Source organism: Simochromis diagramma, unplaced genomic scaffold, assembly GCF_900408965.1.
Source record: "Simochromis diagramma unplaced genomic scaffold, fSimDia1.1 OVJJ01000304.1, whole genome shotgun sequence".
NCBI classification, from domain to species: domain Eukaryota; kingdom Metazoa; phylum Chordata; class Actinopteri; order Cichliformes; family Cichlidae; genus Simochromis; species Simochromis diagramma.
This window is the reverse complement of record NW_024387030.1, coordinates 3,831,139-3,851,745: the sequence shown is the minus strand read 5'-3', so window position 1 is coordinate 3,851,745 and position 20,607 is coordinate 3,831,139. Positions and strand designations below refer to the sequence as shown.

General features: G+C 39.0%; 3 protein-coding genes across 3 annotated transcripts; 2 read left to right on the top strand and 1 right to left on the bottom strand.

The window, feature by feature from the left end:
* The first annotated feature begins 91 nt into the window (after positions 1-91).
* On the top strand, positions 92-5,464 carry arg2 (arginase 2). The gene is made up of 8 exons (XM_040042221.1): positions 92-476; positions 569-641; positions 3,160-3,334; positions 3,459-3,618; positions 3,755-3,849; positions 3,930-4,034; positions 4,179-4,315; positions 4,427-5,464. Exons 1-8 carry the CDS (start codon positions 357-359, stop codon positions 4,612-4,614), a joined length of 1,053 nt encoding a protein of 350 aa, XP_039898155.1. The 5' UTR covers positions 92-356; the 3' UTR covers positions 4,615-5,464.
* A 911-nt stretch (positions 5,465-6,375) lies between these two features.
* On the bottom strand, positions 6,376-10,076 carry vti1b (vesicle transport through interaction with t-SNAREs 1B). The gene is made up of 6 exons (XM_040042222.1): positions 9,824-10,076; positions 9,668-9,726; positions 8,598-8,792; positions 7,985-8,158; positions 7,333-7,394; positions 6,376-7,176 (listed from the first exon to the last, which is right to left on the bottom strand). Exons 1-6 carry the CDS (start codon positions 9,918-9,920, stop codon positions 7,083-7,085), a joined length of 681 nt encoding a protein of 226 aa, XP_039898156.1. The 5' UTR covers positions 9,921-10,076; the 3' UTR covers positions 6,376-7,082.
* Positions 10,077-12,152: 2,076 nt separating this feature from the next.
* rdh12 (retinol dehydrogenase 12) lies at positions 12,153-19,764 on the top strand. The gene is made up of 7 exons (XM_040041944.1): positions 12,153-12,496; positions 13,086-13,204; positions 14,258-14,413; positions 14,512-14,616; positions 14,741-14,950; positions 15,245-15,434; positions 18,817-19,764. The coding sequence occupies exons 1-7, from the start codon at positions 12,420-12,422 to the stop codon at positions 18,917-18,919; spliced, it is 960 nt and encodes a 319-aa protein (XP_039897878.1). The 5' UTR covers positions 12,153-12,419; the 3' UTR covers positions 18,920-19,764.
* The last annotated feature ends 843 nt before the right edge of the window (positions 19,765-20,607 follow it).

Genomic DNA, 20,607 nt, shown 5'->3' with positions numbered 1-20,607 from the left:
ATTGGCTACTACGAAGGTGTGTCATTCAACCTGACGTCAGACGCTGTATATATATCAAGACGCGCTTCGGTAATAAAAGCTCATAACACATTGCAAACGCTTAAAAGAAATTACGCTTTTTATGGTAGGTGGCAGAGATTTTTTTTTTTAATTTTATGACTGAATTAAGAGGAGATCTCTTCGTATTCGTTGTCGGAGTCACAGTCTCATAAATATTCAGTAGATTGACGAGTCATAAAGACCGCCTCTCCTGCACCAACGACACATTCAGCATCCTCGGGCGCAACATCTCACTGAGCTTTCGTCAGACTCCGAGTCGGTTTCATTGTGACCGGGGCGACTTTTAATTTCCGAGAATGGCGTTGAGAGGAGCACTTTCTCGTCTTTCCCACTCTTCCCGTCATTTCAACCATACTTACCAGCAAAGCAGAGCTCATTCGGTGGCCGTGCTTGGCGCTCCGTTTTCAAAAGGACAAGTAAGATATTGAGTTTTTTTAATATTATCATTACTTTTAAAGAGCCTATCGTCTTTAACAGTTTAACAACTCCCATGTTTTCTTCCCTACAGAAAAAGAGAGGTGTGGAGCATGGGCCTAAAGTCATCAGGGATGCGGGGCTCATGGAGAGGCTTTCAAATTTTGGTAAGTGTCGTAATCTTGGAGCTGCCGGTGGTGCTGGGTTATGTAATTTGTCGGTGGGTGTAACCTGCAGCTTAACCCGGCAGACTTTTAGACAGACATAGCTTCAGCGCTCGGTCGTCAGTCAGTCTGTTACATAATCGGGAGAAAGTAAATATAAACAAATGATATGTAACCAATGAGAGAGATTTGGCGCACATGTTTCGGAGAACAAAGTGATTTACGCGCGAGTCCAGTTTGAGGCTTTCGTCATTAGTTTTACAGGATAAAACGTCGTGTAATAAAATAGGATGTAAAACTAGACTTATTTATAGGCTCCCGAATGTATATTTGTGCATGTTTAATGCCAGTCAAAGAGAGAAACCTCGAACATCCTCTCCGATGTTTGATGTTAATCCTCGTGGAAATGTTATTGTATAATGGCTACAAACTCATGCATAGGACGGAAAGACGAGACAATACAGGTGGACATTGTGATAACTGTCAACATGGCACGCCGGCGTCTCGCTCTTCTCGTGAGAAATTACACGTATTGCTCATGCATTCTTGCCCCCAACCCCCCACCGCCGTTCTGGCACATTCTCGTAAGAGCCCAGAATGAAGATGACGGTGCTATTATCATTATGTCGTCACTGCAGTGACAGACACTTTTACTTTTTATGTGGTCCAAATGAAAACTCCCACGCAGTCCGGTGTGAAAAGAAGTGGTACCTTTAACGTGAAAGGCACAGCAGGTGAAAAGAACCCCCTCTGTGCGCATGTCAGCGAGGTGCCATTGTTATTGAAATTCCACTAAGGATTCATGAATAAAGAGAGGAGGGCCTGCCAGTTCTTAACAGGCCATGATAAGGTCACAGCTATCCCAGGGTACTTAAATTCTATCTGTGATCCAGACATAGTTAATTACCTTTGGAGTGATCAGGTTAATGTAGATTAATATTGTGCATGGAACAAACACAATGTAAATCATGATGGCCTCCATTAATTATTGTAGTAAAGGTAGTTCAAATTAATCTGTTTTATGCTTAATAAATATACTCAAAATGTCCAAAGTAATGTCTTGAAATTTTGCCCAAAAAGTAACATGAAATGGAAATCTGCTGTCGTGATACTTCCTAGCTCACCAGAATCCCCATTTGCACCACAAACTGCTCCTGCCTCTATAAATATAACAGAAAAACCAATGAAGGTGTGTGACAATGGCAGCTTAATGCAGGCCTTTAGGTTGTAACTTCCTAACTTCCCTTACCTAACTACCCAGGTAATCCAGTTTGTTCTGTTCCACACATCAGCTCATGAGTCGTAAACATGTTGTGCAAAGGGAAGAGCGCTCCCTTTGTGTTACACATACATTATACAGTGCGTCACTGGCTTACTTTCATTTTCCGTATGGCCACTAAGTGGATCTGCACAATTACATATGACTATATTGTCCAAAATACCTTGAACTGTATCAAATGAGTGTATATATATACACACACTCATCAGTTTGTTCTTACGTTGCTGAATCTCAAAGAGACTGTTGTAAGTTTTATAGTAAGTTTTTATAGTAACAACCTTGATGTTTATCACAAGGTGGTTTATAAAAAGTAAAATAAAACCTGAATATATGTAATCTAATGTAAAATGTTGGCCAGGAATCAATTCCCTGGTGGCCATATTGGCAGCAATGAAATAAGATCTAGCTGCTATGTCACTAACAGAGGAGGACACATGAAACCAAACACTAAGAGAAGTAGCTGCCATGTACTCTTACATCTTCACACTCTCTAGGTTTCCTGTCAATTTGTACAAATTGTTTAAATTAAAAATATATAGATATAATCAAACCAATAATCACTGGCATTTACAAACATTTAACATGCCTTTACATATGAATAATAGCGCTAGTAATCTTGCATTTAAAATTTAAAAGCTCATCCCTTTGACAAACTTATGAATTGTCTTGCAAGAGATGCTCACTGTTGCATCAAACAAGGGCTATTCCTGTCCTGTCTACGAATGGTCATGAACCGCATTGGTCACCCTTGGATCAGCAGAGTAATACTACACTACCATCAAGGCTCATATAGCTGGATGAACCCTAATATGGTGAAACACTTCACTTGTTTACTTCGCAGTCTATATCTAAACTTTTAAATCTTCTGCAACCACGTAGAATAAGGCAAACTACAGTCACTGAAACCTGACCCGATGTGGGAAACAAGACTAATGGAAAGTGCTCCGTCACTAGTTCCACTGGCATTGAATGACTCAAACCCATGAGAGTGCAAGGTCAGACAAACGCATGTTAAGTCACGGGAGCTACGGATTATGTAGGCTGCCTAACTGACACCTGCACATACCACGTCTGCTAATTACAAATCCTCAGGCTGTTTGAAGCCGTCAGGTTACCAATTCCTTTGTTCAGATTTCCTGAAAAAATAGTGCACTCCCGTTCAATGAGTCATTTTAAACTGCAGCAAATGTGACACAGCGCAAAGTAGTTTAAATGTATGGATGTTTGTTGTTGTGTTTTTAGACTTTTCTGTCCATGACTTTGGGGATCTGAACTTCCAACACCTGGAGGAGGATGAGCCCTACATGGATGTAAAGTTCCCTCGGACTGTGGGTGCAGCAAATAAAAAGCTGTCTGCAGCAGTGAGGAGTGCTGTCAGTGCTGGCCACACTCTTCTTATGCTGGGAGGTGATCACAGGTAGGAACAGAAAATATTGGCAATACTACAAGATAGCCTACTCTGTACAACAAGTCCAGTGTTTGTATTAATATTATGAATCCATTGCACAGATATCTTTAAAGCTGCTCTACATCTGTTATAGCCTTGCTATTGGATCAGTGAGCGGCCATGCCCAGCATAGTCCTGACCTGTGCCTTATCTGGGTTGATGCTCATGCAGATATCAATACCCCTATGACCTCCCCTTCAGGAAACCTCCATGGCCAACCTGTGGCATTCATGCTCAAAGAGCTGCAAGACAAGGTGAGGAAAAACATTCAGCTTCACTAAAGATATATTAAAAAACTACTTACAAAAGGGATTCTGTTAATTTAAAAAAGTATTATTGCTTTTTTAGTATCCTGTATGACATATTAAACAACCTCTTTTCACTCACCAGATGCCAGATATCCCTGGGTTCTCCTGGACTAAGCCATTTCTCAGCTCAAGAGACCTGGTGTACATTGGACTGCGGGATGTTGACCCTGGGGAGTAGTAAGTACTTACATTTAAAACGTTTTAGGGGTGCACTCTGAAACATAGGTCTTGATGTGTTTTAAAATTGTGCATTGCAGCCAATTCCTCAAGAGCTTCGGTATCCAGTATTTCACCATGAGAGATATCGACAGACTAGGCATCCAAAGGGTCATGGAAGTCACTTTCGACCATCTTCTGGCAAGGTATTATTATTAATAGATTGTGATTATAATATATTTTAAAATGATAACACTAAAAATGTTCTTAATTTTTCAATTTTTAATTTATACAAAAAACAGTTATAGATGTTTGAACTGAGATGTTGAATTTTATTACCATCCTGACAGAAAACAACGACCAATACACTTGAGCTTTGACATCGATGCATTCGACCCGTCTCTGGCTCCCGCCACAGGAACCCCAGTAAATGGAGGTCTGACCTACAGAGAGGGAATCTACATCGCAGAGGAAATTCATAACACAGGTACACATCACTACAGTTATGGCTTTCATTTCCTTTGGTCTTTTCTAGATTTCTTAAAGGTCTTTGACTGTCTGGCTTTCGAATCTAACTTGTCATCATCTTGGTGTGCAGGTCTGCTGTCAGTCATGGACATGGTAGAAGTAAATCCTGACCTTGGGGCAAGTCCTGAAGCTGTGGAGGCTACTGCCACGTTAGCAGTTGATGTCATTGCATCATCACTGGGACAGACAAGAGAAGGCGCTCACACATCCATGGACGAAATTCCCCCTGGGAAAAACGACACAGAGCTTCGCCTCTAAGGGCATGAAGCAAAGCTATGGACTTCAACACTGTCATCCCTGACCATTCCACAGATTTAAATACAAGACTGCAAAGACTATATCTATTTGAAAGGTGACAGTTTAAAGCTTTTTTTTTTTTTCCTATTTTTCTGCTGCTTGGTCTTTCACTTTGAAAGCTAAATTATGTCGGGATTCATGAAACTACGAAAGGGCTTTGCATAATCTTTCTTCATATTGATAATGCTGAGAAACGTCTTTGACAGAATTTAGACACCAATACAGCTATTGGGGATACAGCAATACTAACTTATTTTATTATTATTATTATTATTATTATGTCTGTCTATCTATCTATCTATTGTCTGGCTATCTCTGATAGCGCCCTGCAAACCTCCAATAAGTGGCTAAGAAATGATGGGTGGGTGGTTAATCTTAGGTGTGCGTTGCCACAGCTGCCAAGTATCTATCATGTTTGGTTTATGAGAGAATTAGCGTGCATCAGCGGTGCAAAAAGTATTGAATATGGACGACTGAAGTTCACAGTCTACTTTGGACTGTTTTGTGGCTGTGCCAGTTAGTTAAAACTAGAAGTATGCTATCACTTTTGTGATAGTTGTAGTTACTGTGTTTTCTTTAGAGTTTACTTTTGTATTTTTACTGTGAATCAATACATGGACTATAGTGATTTGTGCACCACTATTTCAGCATCCCTGGAAAAAGTAATAACTATTTGAATCATTATGCGTGAACTAAAGTATGGCTTGTTATCTATGTTTAGTTTAATTTGGCTACTGAATGACTATTGTCCTTGTGACAAAGAGCTTCTATTTTGGTCTTCCTTTAATATGATTAAAATTTTTTGTTTGTTTCTACGTGTGTCTTATCTCCTCATTATTTTGTGATCAAAGTAATATATTGCTTTAATTAATTAACCTAAACTTGAACCTCATGGTTACTCTTCTATGGTGTACATTGAACTGGAAGAGCAGTCAACACGCCCCACTGTGAAATAGAATGATTAAATAGAAATCATTACATTTCCCCACCAAGCTGGGGATTTACCAAAGATATTAGTCATATTAATTCTTTAAAAAAAAATAGCACAGGAACATAGTATTTTTCGGGTAAGATCTTTCGTATTTCAGAAAGACCATACCCAAACACACCCTGTATGTATGACAGTAGCATATGTATCCGTACCTACTCGAAAGTGCTAAACCAGCCAGCCTGCAATCCAAACATGTCACACTGAAAATATTTGCCATATTTCGTTGTTGAACATGTGAGCATGGAAAAAAATGGAAAAGTTATCGGAGTATTATTTTTTAACTAAATCACTGCATTCTGTTTGCATTTGTATTTTATACAGCGTCCTGGCTTTTTATTGAAAGAGATTTATTTTAAATTAGGGTTATAAAACCCTAGAATGTTCCCTTTGTGCTTAAGAAGATGGAAAGGATTTAAAGAAATTCGAAGGTAATATTTTAACACATTAAAATTATATTTCCTTCTTTCTACAATGTCCCTGTCATACATAACCAGGTCACCAAACTTGTTTGTATACTCTAGAACACACCAGGTGGGCATGATGGAATAGAAAAACATTGCAGCAGGTGTACCGTTTCCCTTAACACCACTGGAAATCACTATATGGTCAGTTATTTGAGAATCAACTTTATGGTAACAGGTGCTGTTTACCCTTTATTACCTGATCAGGGCTTCCACAGAGTATTTTCCTTAACTGTTTGGCTTCCTTCCTTAAAAATATCAGATGCAAACTGAGGTTAAAGATCAACTTTAATGTTGCGAAAGACATCAAATCGGAAACCAAAAACCTATTTATAACAGTGATTTTTGAATCGTACAGTAATTTTGCATGAACTGTATTAAGACATTGCATTAATTTATTTCACTGATATATCTCATTTAAAACTTAAGTCTTTTTTTTAAGTACACAACCACTTAAACACAAAAAAGAAAGTATTTTGTTAGGTGCTTTTTCATCATATTGTAAAAGATATTCATACATCAGCAGTTGAATTTGAGCAGTTTTGTAACCCAATCTGAGACTTATAGCTTTCTAGAACTTTCAGTCACATTTCACAAGTGCTTTCACCCAGAGAGACATGTGGGCTCAATTAGCTTGTTTTCTGACTCAGCTAAGATGCTACAAAGAATCATCCATGGGATCTGTAACAGCCAGCAGACAAGTCCAGATCATCATCCTGCAGGACATCAATGGCATCAAGGGACAGTGCAAATCTAAGTTCAAAGACCTTCTGTAGGTTTGGTCCATTAGCAAGTTGGCAAATTGCCATTCACATCAAATAATGGACAGAATCCCTGTCAGAGTTCAGGCCTTCATTGCCATCACAGACACAGATAGCTGAAAACAGCAGGACAGTGTTATTATTGCTACTGGATAGTCAGTAGAGACAGATAGAGTCTGAGTTTGCTCTGGATCCACAACTTAAACGTAAGTCTGCTCATTTTCGGAAAAACTTCAGGTAAATCACAGCACCCAGAATGGCCAGTTCCATTAAAATGATGATGCCCAGTAGCAACTTGTTTGTCACCAGCCTGTAAGACAGAAAAGAAGCAACAATAAGATGCTTACACTGTGCTCAAATGTTCCAAGAACATTTAAAAGAGACCCCAATCATCAGGATCATGAGACGCACACAAAAAAAAATAAGGAACTACTGTGGTGTAAGACGTCTTGTAGGGTGCACTTACCGCCTTGACATGGCACGAAGAATTTTTCTACTACGACTCAGGTTCTCTCCAGTATTCGCAAGCTACAAAAACAACAAAACAGAAGAGTTTTAACAAACCTACTAATCTCAGATCATATCGTCATCATACAGTCCTGTGCCAAAGTCTTGAGCCACTATTCGTTTCTTTATAGTTTGGTAGGAAGGAAAGAAATATATGCATCGATTTATTAAAACGTGCAAACATGCATGAAAATACAGCACATAAGGTAAAAACAGAGTTTTTAAAATGCTAATGAGCTTGGAAGTTAATATTTAAAGTTTTAGTTACATTAAAATTTTTAAGGACTGCACAGGATAGTGAGATATGTCAAGCTGACAGCTAGTAGCTCTTTGGAAATCACATTTTTAGTGCAAAAATACTATTTTATGCCTGTTGAACTGTGTTATATTTGGCATTTTTCCATATTTAACTAAAAAATTAGAAACTAATAATGTGTTTTTGTGATAAGTTGTCACGTGTAGACACATCAACACTGGTTCATCATTTGATTTAGGTACCTTTTTAAGCTTAAACGATTCATAGGTCAGTGACAAATAGACATCACAGGTGGCTAAAGACTTTTGCACAGCACAGTACAAGAATACAAGCGTAATAATGATTCTCAGCTCACTCTGTTTCTGGTTCGATCCAGCTGTTCCCTTTGTTCTCCCAACTCCTCGATGATATCTGTGCCAATTTGCTCCGTCTCAGCAGCGATGCGCTGGCTGCGCTCAATACTCTGGCTGGCGTTATTTAGAGCATCCGTACCTTGAAGAAGCAATGCTCTCTGGGACTGCAGGTGTGTCTGCAAAGATGGGGAAAAGGGACAAATGAAACCAAGTTTAAGCAGATTTATTCTGGAAATACACTTACATAGACATCCACAACGATCACTAGGAACCAGGGTTGACATTTTTCTCAGTCTGATACAGTCCGGATCTGTAAGTGCTGCTGAAAAATAAGCCCTAATAAGTTCAGAGGATTTCGTTTCAAATTGATGAAGATGTTTTCTTGATTTGTGTGTCTCCTATTTGCATTTTTTCTTATGTTACAGCGCACTGATATTCTTCAGCAAAAAGAGGAAGAAAAAAAACACACACCCAGAAAAAATCTTACCCTAGAAATGCAGTTTGACATAACAGCAGCATCATAAAATAATGTTTTGTGCAACGAAACAGACGCGTGACAGGGCCTGTCACACGTCTGAAACAGCAAACCCAAGCACCCCAAAGCCCCTAACTCACACTGTGCTGATTTTGTGAAGAGTAGATGCCATGATTTCCTGGCACTGTGTTGTACGAGGAGCCAAAGCCAGGTGCTGAGTTTTTCATGTCCCTCTGAAGCTTGCCGAGGTCTCGCCGGTACATACGCAGTTTTGTGCTCATTGAATTTCGATAGGACGGAGGGGCAACGCGCAGCTCCTCTTCCATTCCTTGTAACTGGAGAAAGACAAGAAAATGTTATTGTTTGAGAAAAAGACAAAAAAGGATCTTACTCTATAGAAACAAGCATATATTATCAATTTATTTACTAGTTTAGGCTTAACCTTCGTAAGCCAGAACATTTCAGTGCCATTTGAATTCATGCACAGTTAAAAATGGGGCATTCTTAGAATATTAAAGAGAGCTGTAAACTAAATTTAATTAGAGGTTCTTCTATTTCGGTTTTATTCGTGATAACACGTGATGGCCAACATATTAGAAACACCACTCAGATTTTAATAATATAGGTAACAAGGTCAGAATCTTGGAGGGAAAAAACAAAATATGTATAAGTAAATATCCAACGCTGGTGCTAGCACAAGACTCAATCATGAAACAATCATCATTGTCATGTCACTCATTGTCCCGTCCTTTTCCAGGTTAAACAGGTATTGGTAACAGGTTTGCACATATGTTGTGGGACATAATTTGCAGTGCATAATTCTTAAATAACTACTTAAAATATGTTGATGTTAAAAGATGGAATAACAATTATAAAAGGTTTGTGTCAACAAAATGAAAAGAATAAAAGTTGGGTTTTTTTTAACTTCACTGTTTTACTTGAAATGCACTGTGGTTACCAGAAAGACTGGACAAGCGAAAAATTCCTTTTGGGGGGTAAAACGTACTCTATGTTTCCATTTTGTATTGAACAAGTGTTATTTGCACAACAAACGCGTGTATTATTTTGATAATTCACTATTTCCCTGGTGGAAAATTTCTTAAAAAGTTCATTTCAAGCTCAATTTAAGTGTATTCACATGAAAATGTCATAGCTAGTAGTCAAGTGAACTTTAGCTAGCTGTAATGGGGAAAAAGATAAAACAGCTCACCACTTCTTCAGCTTCCCCATTTCTCTCATCGAAGGTCCTCACCAGCCTCTTCCTCTCCTCTGCAGGAGTGACAGTACAAGTGTTACTTAAAAAGCACATAACTTATATTCTAAGGCGTAGTTATTTTTCATCTCGGCTTTATGAGCAAGTATTTACCTCCGTGAGATTTCTGAGCCTTATCTGGCATCAGCTTCAGCTCCTCGTACAACGATCGGTACATTTCGTGCAACTTCTCGAATTCCTCCGACGACATTTTGCGTGTCGTTTAAATGTCCTTTCTTGTGAAATTATTTTTGTCTTTTATTGTAAAATACAACACTTTTTATAATCACAAGTTTAGGTATCTAGTTTTGCTATGACGATAATCAGATTCTCGGGATTCTTCCGGATGGCTTTCGACTGACCGTCGTAACGCCGGAACAAAACGCAAACGTACTAAAATGCAATTATTTTTACTAGATATGAAATTGAAAAAATATTTTAAAAAACACAATTATGTAGGAATTTAAAACAAAATAGTGAAATGTTGTGAAAAGCGTGTTTTAAAATAACCTGGATAATTATTTAATGATTATTTCATTCCGGCGCTACAGAGACAACGTTAATAGGGCTTTCTGGGAAATGTAGTTTTTAAACCGAGCTACTTGGGAAATGTTTGTGTTTATTCTGTTAATGAAACTACATGGATTCAGAGTTCCCCTTGTTGAAGATGGAGAAATTTCCTCATAGTAAGCGTCTATAACAAATTTTAAAGTACAGATCTATTTTGAATGTATAAATAGCCTGTCTAGCTAAATAAATGGGTGATTAATCATTGATTAATGTTTCAGAGAACAGGGGGAGTATTATTTCGGGTTTATTGTTTTGTTTTGTTCTTACCTAAGCCATCAAAACATCACTGTCAAAATAATTCAAATGTATCTTATTGAAAGTTAAAATGGCACATTATGAAACTCGGGATTTATTATATATATATTCGTGTATAACAAATACAACTGTTTAACACTGCCCTCACTACTATGTCATAAAAACATCCTCATAAAGGTTTACAAGATGGTAGAGGCACTCGCTATGGGGAATGGTTTGGAGACAGTCCTGCGAGGTCTGCGAGGCAGGAGGAAAAAAGAATGACCACAGAACAGTTGTTCCCCACATTTGCTGAAATGGCAGCCTATAGGTGCCTTTACAGTCTTATGACCCCACCAACCCCTGTGTTGATTTGCGTTTTAATCTCAGTTAGGTAAGAATAACACTACACACTTCAAGTGGTATCTCACATAACCAGTTTAGAATCACTTGTTAACCTGAAACCCAATTCTTTAGGAGGAGGCCAGGATACCTTTAAAACACACAGTTTCAAGTTCCTAGGTGTGCACATAGACACAGACTCCCAATGAAGCTCAAAAACCTCGGCGGTTGAAAAGAAAGCCCAACCGTGTGTCCATTTTCTAAGAATCCTCAGAAAATTGGACCTGAAGGGGGAACTGCTGATTGTCTTCCACTGTTGCTACATTGAAAGTGTGCTGACATACTGTATCTCTGTATGGTTCTCCAACTGCACCATGGCACACAAAAAGGCACTTCAGAGGTTCATTATATAAATAAACTTGACCTTGACCTGTGTTTTGTTGTGTTTAGTATCGAGGAGGGACAGTTTCCAAATTCCTTGTACTATTGCACTAGGACTGTGCAATGACAATAAAGAGTTATTTTATCTCTTATCCTAACTTATCTTATATTACCTTGGTGCATTCGCTTTGATCACTTTCACTTTTACTATTTAATTGTTTAAAAGACCAGCAGATTGCTGTCTCTGCAGAAAAATAGACAGTTCTTGCAACAATGTGCGAGAACTGTCCCCTTTGAAGTCCATCACCACTTTCCCACAAAAAAAAAATACACAAATATGGCATCTACAGTTACATAAAACCACAATTTTCCTTGATTTGACCAGAGTGGTGCATCTAAAACCAATTTGAATAGATGAGGGTCTAATCGGGCTACCGTGGCTCAGGGGGTTGGCAACCGCATCTGTAACCGGAAGGTCGCTCCCCGGGCTTTCTGTCCTGGTCGTTGTGTCCTTGGGCAAGGTACTTTACCCTACCGCCTACCAGTGTTGGGCCGATGGCGCGATATGGCAGCCTCGCTTCTGTCAGTCTGCCCCAGTATCTGTGGCCTCCACCGGTGTGTGAATGTGAGAGTGAATGGTATTGTAAAGCGCTTTGGGTGCCTTGAAAAGCGCTATATAAATCCAATCCATTATTATTAATTTGACCCACAGCAGCCTCGATTTTTCTTTATTTTAGCAAAATGAATTAAGTTTCTAGTTTAAAATGACATTTAGGGGATTTTTACTGCTATCAAATGGCTAAAAAAATCATTAAATTGACTTTCTGTGCGTGCTTAAGAGGGGGCAGATGAATTACATTTAACAAAAAAATTAGAAACATTTGAAACAAGTGACTCCGTCTTTGTCTTTTTGTTGTTAATAATTTATTAACTAAATGAGCTTAATTTACTTTTATGACATTTCACTTTAAAATCACTGCCCCTAGCTGCAAACTCAGTGGACCCTGTTAAGCAGTAGCCATCTTGTCACGCATCGAACTACAATCCCATGATCCTGCGCGTGGTTCAACCTTCACCCCACCCGTTTGCAGCTCGCACCCCCATTCCTGCTTTGACATCAGCTGTTCCGCCTACACTTCGGTAGCATCCTGCTGGAAGAGGCAGAGGAGCGCAGATCCATAGCATGATGTTCCTTTTATTAATTATCGCGGGCCTCGGAGTGGTGACGCTGCTGGTGATTTTATTTGCGCCACAAATAAGGTAAGCGCCCACTTCACGCGCTCAGTCATTAGAATTTAAACGCAGAGTTTAACACTGGATGTCAGGGCAGGTTATTACTTGGTTAACAAGACATTTAGGTGGTGTGGTGTAGTTATTGCGATGAGGATCAGTTTGATTAATGAAGCCACATGATCGTTAATTGTGAATGCTTTACGCTAACGGTGATTTCACACGAGGCTGCTGATCAATGAAATAGAAAAATTGAGCTGTGGGAGGGTGTTTTTTTTTCTTGCACAGATGAACCGGGTGTCTTCCGTCTGAGCTGCTCGGGCCTATCAGCAGCCGGAGCGTGGGAGGAGTTATATATGCATACAACACTCCGAGAGAGCTATTGGTTATGTGGCGGCCCTGCTCACTGGCGTGTGTTTCGCACCACTTGCACACTTCACTATGCAAGTTTTTGTGTGAATAATTAACCCGGTTTCACCACAATGCCAGCTTTAACGGGGGCATAGCATTTAGAGACTGCAGAAGGAGCTGTTAGTCATTTAAATGGAGCTGTCTGCTGCATTTGATGATGTAGAATTTGTGTGGTATAAATCAGCCTTGTTTGTGTGTGTGTGTGCAGAAAATATGCAGCAGGAAGAGTGTGCAAGTCCACAACTCGTCTTGATGGGAAGACGGTCCTCATCACTGGAGCCAACACAGGAATTGGGAAGGAGACTGCCCTGGATCTGGCAATTCGAGGTGCCTCTTTAAACCCATAACCTGCTGCTGAGAGAAATTAGCAGTCTCTTAAAGCAATAAGACTGAAATCAGCGTCCTTGCCCCATTTAAAATATTCATAATAAAATGGACCATGGTGTGACACAATTAGCTGTTGTGGTCTCAAGGAAAACCTCGCTTTAAATGTAGTCACATAAATACTTGACTTGTTGTATGATTATAATATGGTCAATATACCATCAGTCTGGGTTTGGAACGGGTATAAAGTTTTATTTTAGTTTAATTAAGAAAAAACAAACAAACAATTCAATCCTATGAGTTGGTCATGACCTCCAACAGCTTGAACCCTAACTTCATGTATTAGGTGCGAGTGAAAGGGATTGATGCATGTCAGTTAGAATGATTCATTTTTTCTCACCTCAGTCCAAATACTCAGGGGCGTTAACAAAATGTTAAACAACACTTAAATATTCTGAAAGCACAGGATTAGGACTGGGTTTGTCGCTGATGATGACTCACATGCCATTAAAATCTTAAGAATTTGAGATAGAAGGCAACTGGATTTCTTTAAAGTTTGTGAAGAGGCTTCTTTAGTTCTGAATTGAAAAATTATTTTTTTCACTTCCAGCCAGGTCAGTTTAGATTGCTTTTCCCCCCATTAATAAATTATATAATCATTTAAAAGCTTTTTTATTATATTTAAGCATGACAAATGTGCAGAAAAAATCTGAGGAATCAGGAAGGGGAAAATGCTTTTTCTTTGTACCTTACAGCATTAAGTCACTCTTTAATGCTTTTTAGTGGATGACATTGTAACAGATTAAATCTTTCAACAGTCTCAAATATTTCCTGCGTGTGGGACTTAGTAATTACTTGGCCTTTAAAAATAAATTGCATTCTCTAAAAAGTTTTTTGAGTCATCAGTGAAAATGCTTTTCTACATCACTGACTAACAGGTCAGCTACATAATTTCCCTAGGGATTAAATCTGATTCTTCCAAACCACACACCAAACCTCTATTTGGCTTCATCTCTTTGTTAATAGTTTAGTTGCTGCTTCTTTGTCACCTGGTAGGAGCTCGGGTAATCATGGCGTGTCGAGATGTGGAAAAGGGTGAGGAGGCTGCGGCCAGTATACGAGCCAGTTACCCCGAAGCACGAGTGGAGGTCCGGGAGCTCGATTTGGCAGATACGTGCTCTATACGAGCCTTCGCACAGAAATTCCTAAGAGGTGAGCACAGGTTAGCGTTTTAATACTCACATCTACAGAGCCCAAGTGTGTGGTTATTAAATAGGTTTTTTTTTGTGTGATGCTCTCTTCTTGTTCAGAAGTCAACCAGCTACATATCCTTTTAAACAACGCTGGGGTGATGATGTGCCCCTACACGAAAACTGTCGATGGCTTTGAGATGCATATCGGAGTCAATCATTTGGGTAGGGCTTTTATCGAACCTGTTGGAATCAGTGAATCGTTGCAATTAAATCAATTCGTCTCCAATGTGGGGACGGTTATTTCCAAAATAAAATACACTGAAAGGATGATTCTTACATGTTGCAGGCCACTTCCTGTTGACATCCCTTCTAATCGGGCTTTTAAAGCGCAGCGCTCCGGCTCGGATTGTGGTGGTCTCCTCTCTGGCACACAACTTTGGCTGGATCCGCTTCCATGACCTTCACAGCCAGGGCAGCTACAACAGCGGATTAGCATACTGCCAGAGCAAACTGGCAAACGTACTGTTCACCAGAGAGCTGGCTTCCAGACTCAAAGGTACACAAATACAAAACATTGTAACCAGCAACACAAAGTGTGGGAGAAACTATGTGACATTCATATCCGAGAAAGGAATGACAAGCATTTGTGCCAAGGGTGATCACGAGGTGTTCTGAGGCTTCTTAAATGGAAGACTCAACTATTAAATGTGACAACACAGTCTTTCATAAACACGCTTTTGAAATGGAAGCATGTCGCTAAAGCCACCATGAAAATTTACAGAAGAAATGTTTTTACCTAAAATTTAAGCTGATAAAATTGTGACAAAAAGTTGGTGCATTTCTTTCACAGGAACTAATGTCACAGTGAACTCTGTTCATCCGGGGACGGTAAACTCTGACCTGACCAGACATTCGACTCTGATGACGATATTGTTCACAGTCTTCTCCGTGTTCCTGAAAACTCCACGGGAAGGAGCACAGACTAGCATCTACTGTGCCATTGCAGAGGAACTGCACTCTATCTCTGGGAAACACTTCAGGTAGGACCAAAGAAAGGCAAAGGAAGTGAAAAATCTGTATAAGCACCAACCTATAATTTGTTCGTGCTACCAAACTTTCCATCCTGACCACAGAGCATTTGACACCTTAATCTACACGAGTGACTCCAACATGGTTTTGCCATTAAAGACTTTGTCATTGTTATTAATTTATCAGCCTGGTTTTACACTTAAAGGAAATTTATTTTTCACTGCTGGGACCTTTTAGATGAATATTATATCACAACTTTTGTCAAAGGACCTTAGAAAATCCTAAAACGTAGGCAGGAAGCTGGAAAAGGCTACAGTAGCATTTCTGGGTAACTAGTTTTACACACAGTGTGTGTCATTGTGGTGTGGACAGAGTGAGATGTTTTTTATATTGTCATTTGTGCTTAGAAACATATAATCATTTGTATGCTGATAAAAATCATATCCTTATTGGGTCTGATAAGATTCTGTGTGCACTTGTGTACCATGAGATGATAGGAAGCAGTCTCGACATCATAAAAACCAGACTGTCCTGTTGTTTTCTTAAAAGTGCGAGAGCCACACCTTTAAATGTGCATTTGAGATATGGCCTATTGCAAGTCCCTGTTTTTATAGTTTAGCAAGACGCTTACATCTGCTTTTCTGCACTCAGTTTAAGTTCATTGAAAGGCCGTATGTCTATGTATAGTATGGCTGGAAACACACACGCATGCACCTACACACACCCACACACACACACAGAATACAGACACTGATGTTGTTCACATATGCCTGCTTAAGAATGCCACGCGTATTTGTAATTGCATGTTCATGAATGATTGCTTGCTGACAATAAAAAGGGCTGTAGCGAAGGAATCAGTTGGAGTTGCTTAGACAGGCGAATCGCAGCACTGCTCTCCAACGCTCCCCTTGCAAGTAAAATGTACACTGGTGTCTGTGTGGTTGCTTTCAGTAACAGGTTCTGTTTACCAGCAGGGTTGACTTAAACCCAACACTGTGTACAAGTGGAGGATATTTAGGACCTTTGCTACTTATCCTTAGTGTGGTGGTCTGCATACACCAAGATGACAGTGTGTAATACCAGGTTGGAGCCCCTTTTGCCTTCAGAGCTGCCTTTATTTTTCATGGCATAGATTCAATAAGGTGCTGGAAACATTTGGTCCATATTCACGTGAGAGTGCAGTGAACATACTGTCAGTCATAAAGGGATGGACATGGTCCGCAGTACTCAGGTAGGCTTTGATATTTAACCTCTCAGCTGGTACTAAGAAGTCCAAAATCTGCCAAGAAAATATTCCCCACACCACATTATTGGTTGGTATAAGGCAGAATGGAACCATAGTCTTATGTTGTTTATACCAGATATTGTCTCTACCTTTTGAATCTCACGTCAGAAATCAAGATTAGATTGGAACAATCTTCTATTGTCCAATTTTGGTTAGCCTGTATAAACTGTAGTCTCAGTTTCCTGTTCTTAGCTGATAGCGTGGTATCAGGTATGATATTCTGCTGCTGTAGGTTCAGCATGTTCTGTGCTCAGAGGTGCTCTTCTGCATACCTTGGGTGTAATAAGTTTGATTTGAGTTACTGTTGTCTTCCTATCAGCTCAGAGCAATTTGGCAGTTCTCCTCTGAGCTTAGTTTGTGACACTTTCACTCGGTGAACCGCTTCTCACTGGATATTCTTTAGTTTTTGGACCATTTTCTTTAAACTACAGAGATAGAAAATCCCAGTAGACACCAGTGGTTTCTGAAATATCAACCAGAAACTTTCAGAGTGACTTAAATCACCTTTCTTCCTCATTCTGATGTTCAGTTTAAATTTTATTTCATGTCTGCATCCTTAAATGCATTGAGTTGCTGCTATGTGATTGGACAGCTGTACCTAACAAATTAGCTGATACTCAAGTTTGCATAAGTCCGCCCGGATATTCCACAACAGTTATAAATTGTTTTGTTGCCTTAGAAAAAATATGTAGAAATGCAAAAATGTTAAGTTCGGAGTAAAAAAAAGACAGCAACACCAGAACCTTGTCCACGCTGTTAAACTGGTTAACATGGCAGAATGGTTTGAAACCTGTACGTCTTGCAACAATTTTTACAAAACTGTAACAAATTTTACAGGGTAGTCTATGATGGGAAGTTTGGAAGACGTCTGATACACAAAACAAGCATGCAAATAAAAGAACAATACATGGACGCTAAAAAGGGAAGAAATGGTCAAGTCAAACCATGTACCTTAAACCAACTCGGGTGCTGTGGAATGAAATGAAGATGAAATAACAGTGAACTTAAACAATTCTCCAGAATGTAATCTTCACAGTTTCACTTTTAGCAGCCACACAAAACATCTGATGGAAGGTGTTACCTCTATAAGAACATTCCAGAATTACTTGATTCGTCTGTTAGTTTTGCCAGCCTGCTTTGCAAGTTCACTGAACATGTGAGAAGTACAAATGCTTGTCTGCTATTAGTTTTGTCAGATTGTTTTCGGCTATAATTGTAACATTGATGAGCAGCTGAATGTTTTTTTTTATGTAAACTAATGCCAAAACTCTAGTGAACCTAAAGGTTTTCTTTTTTCCCTTTGCAGCTTGACTTCTTTTTTTTTTTTTAAACTTTTTGAATTTTGATCAAAAATAAGGACACATGTACCGATTGGATTTAATATTTGTTTTTGTAGTAGAGACTTTGCAATCTTAACCACTAATATCCACTACCTGATGACACCTGAAGAAAAAAAAATTCACAAGTCACACAGAATTTCAGCACATGGAGAAACTAACCTGTCGAATCAAATCCAGAAAAAGTAGAAGAAGCACAGTTTCAGCTCTAGTGAGTGTAGTTGTGGGTTTTTTTTTTTTTTTTCTTCCATCTTTCCATTCCTCCTTTCTCTTGCACTTACCCAATTCAGGGTTGGGGGCCTATTCCGGCTGTCATAAGGCAAGAGTCGGGGTATACCCCTGCCAGGCTGTTGCAGGGCTAATACAGAAAGCCAGATAACCACTCACATTCATACCTACAGGCAATTTAGTGTCACCAATTAGCCTAACTGAACCCTGAAGGCCCCAGTCTGGTGGATTTGAACCCACTACCTTCTTGCTGTAAGGCACCATTGCGTTGGTTGTGCTTCTTTGCTTTTATTTTTACAACTTTGCACATAAAGATGTTCGGTGTCTTTGCAGGCAGACTGAGCACTGGATCCAATGTTTGGATCTGAGTAACTGATACTTCTTATGACTTAAAAAAAAGCTTCTTGGGGAAAAAAAAAAAAAAAAAAAAAAAGATAATGCTTATATGATTACACAAGCTAAAAGAGATCCTTATATCCAGGGTGATGACTCACAGCATCATACGTTCTTATGTAATAACCACTCCTCCTCCTTTCATTTCAGTGACTGCACCCCTGCCTTTGTGGCCCCACAGGGAAGAAGTGCGGAGACCGCGAGGAGACTGTGGGACGTCAGCTGCGAGCTTCTTGGAATCGAGTGGGACTAATTAGGCTTTCGACCGCCATCTAGCTCAGCTCAGCTCTCCAAGGAGTCCTTAACATTAAAGTTTTTCATTGATTTAATTACTTCCATTATTGTTTTGATGTTCTGTACTTTCCTACCTAATAAGCAGTCAGGTAATTTAAGTAAGAGGTACTACAATGTGAAGTTGCTTTTTTGTGTAATAATATATTAATTACATTATAATAACTTGAGTATTTTGGTGCTCTGCAACAGCTTCTCAAACCAAAACCACTCAACCATATTATCATGTAAACACAAATACCTTTTCGACTTTATATTTTTTGTGACACAATGTGAATAGTGTAGGCAAAAAAGCAACTTGATGTGTTGTAATGCTGTAGGATACAGTGAGGAGTCAACACAGGGTAAAAGACCAGCATCTTTATCAAGTATTATGTTTTTTTCCAAAGGATTTTTCCTGAATTCGCAGTTAAATTGCTTGACTTTAGTGCCAGCATTTCTTAACAACTGCAGGGGTTCTTACAGCGTTTCCAGGTTGATTAAAATTTATTAAAGTATTAAACATGCGCAACAGTCTGAGCCAAAATCACTGCTTAAATAGCATAAATGTATTTTGTCATAACTCTAATAGTCGATGTACAAGATAAGATTTTTTTTTCCTATTATAGACAACGAATAGTTGAGATTACATTCATATTTCCAAAGATTGTTTTTGTTTTGTTTGTTTTTTTTACCCCCTACTCAGTGCGATCTGCACATTCCTGTAAGAACTAGTTTGAAATTTATAAGGATCTCTTTAATCATGTTTCCTTTGCAGCATTCACATGCAGGTTTGCCAGGAGTTTACATTCTGTGTTTTATACAAGTCAAAACATGCCTTTTACTACATTTACATTCATGTTACCAGTTGAATGTTTACATTTTATGTAAATAAAACTGAAATATTACTAAAAAGTTTGTCATCTTCTTTAGGCTGCTCCCTTTAGGGGTCACCTGCCTCCATCTCACCCTATCCCTAGCATTCCTCATCTGTCGCACCAAGCTTCTCTTCCTTCCATCCAGAATCTCTGTGGTTTTCTTCCAAACTGGGAGGCCCAAGTCCAACATTTGTTGTCCAATCTCCGCAGCCTTGCCTCTCCAGCTTTGTCTTTCATTTTTAATCCTGCGTCTCCTGGTCACTCACAATGAAAATCTTCAACTTTGCCACTTCCTTGAACTCTTTTAGATCCAAAATTGAGAGAATGAAATGCACAAGTACCTAAGATTAGGTGGACAAAGATGATTTACACAGCACATGCGAGTCAGGTTTCATCACACTGTTACTGTTAATAAATAAACTAAAAGGGAAAATATTACAGGACTTAACAAAAATGTGGCAGCTTTTTTTTTTAACAAGGTAACTATCCGGGGGCCTCAAAGGTCAGAAATTTTGCTAAACTCCATTCCCCATGTCAGTACATTCAAATCATCAAAATCTTAAAGCTATTTAAAAATAACGGCAAACGCAACACATCCAGTTTTGAAACAGAAATGCTCGTTCTGTTTTTAAAATAGGCATGCTCATTTTTAATTTGATGTCAGCATAACATAAAAAAATAAAAAAATAAATTAAAGCAAGTGGAAAAGTTGTGTAACGCTCAAACAAAAACACCATTTAAAAACATCCCATAAGTGATTTGTTGCCTCATGTCATAACATGACTGTGTTTAG

What these genes read in the sequence shown, in the direction of transcription:
- arg2 (XM_040042221.1), top strand. Translation starts at nt 357, where the DNA reads ATGGCGTTGAGAGGAGCACTTTCTCGTCTTTCCCACTCTTCCCGTCAT. An exon ending in ATGCTGGGAGGTGATCACAG is followed by an intron (nt 3,335 to 3,458) that starts GTAGGAACAGAA and finishes CATCTGTTATAG; the next exon opens with CCTTGCTATTGGATCAGTGA. An exon ending in TTCGACCATCTTCTGGCAAG is followed by an intron (nt 4,035 to 4,178) that starts GTATTATTATTA and finishes CCATCCTGACAG; the next exon opens with AAAACAACGACCAATACACT.
- vti1b (XM_040042222.1), bottom strand. Translation starts at nt 9,920, where the DNA reads ATGTCGTCGGAGGAATTCGAGAAGTTGCACGAAATGTACCGATCGTTG. An exon ending in GGCTCAGAAATCTCACGGAG is followed by an intron (nt 9,727 to 9,823) that starts GTAAATACTTGC and finishes TCACTCCTGCAG; the next exon opens with AGGAGAGGAAGAGGCTGGTG. An exon ending in CTTCACAAAATCAGCACAGT is followed by an intron (nt 8,159 to 8,597) that starts GTGAGTTAGGGG and finishes CCATCTTTGCAG; the next exon opens with ACACACCTGCAGTCCCAGAG.
- rdh12 (XM_040041944.1), top strand. Translation starts at nt 12,420, where the DNA reads ATGATGTTCCTTTTATTAATTATCGCGGGCCTCGGAGTGGTGACGCTG. An exon ending in GCTGGCTTCCAGACTCAAAG is followed by an intron (nt 14,951 to 15,244) that starts GTACACAAATAC and finishes TTTCTTTCACAG; the next exon opens with GAACTAATGTCACAGTGAAC. An exon ending in ATCTCTGGGAAACACTTCAG is followed by an intron (nt 15,435 to 18,816) that starts GTAGGACCAAAG and finishes CTTTCATTTCAG; the next exon opens with TGACTGCACCCCTGCCTTTG.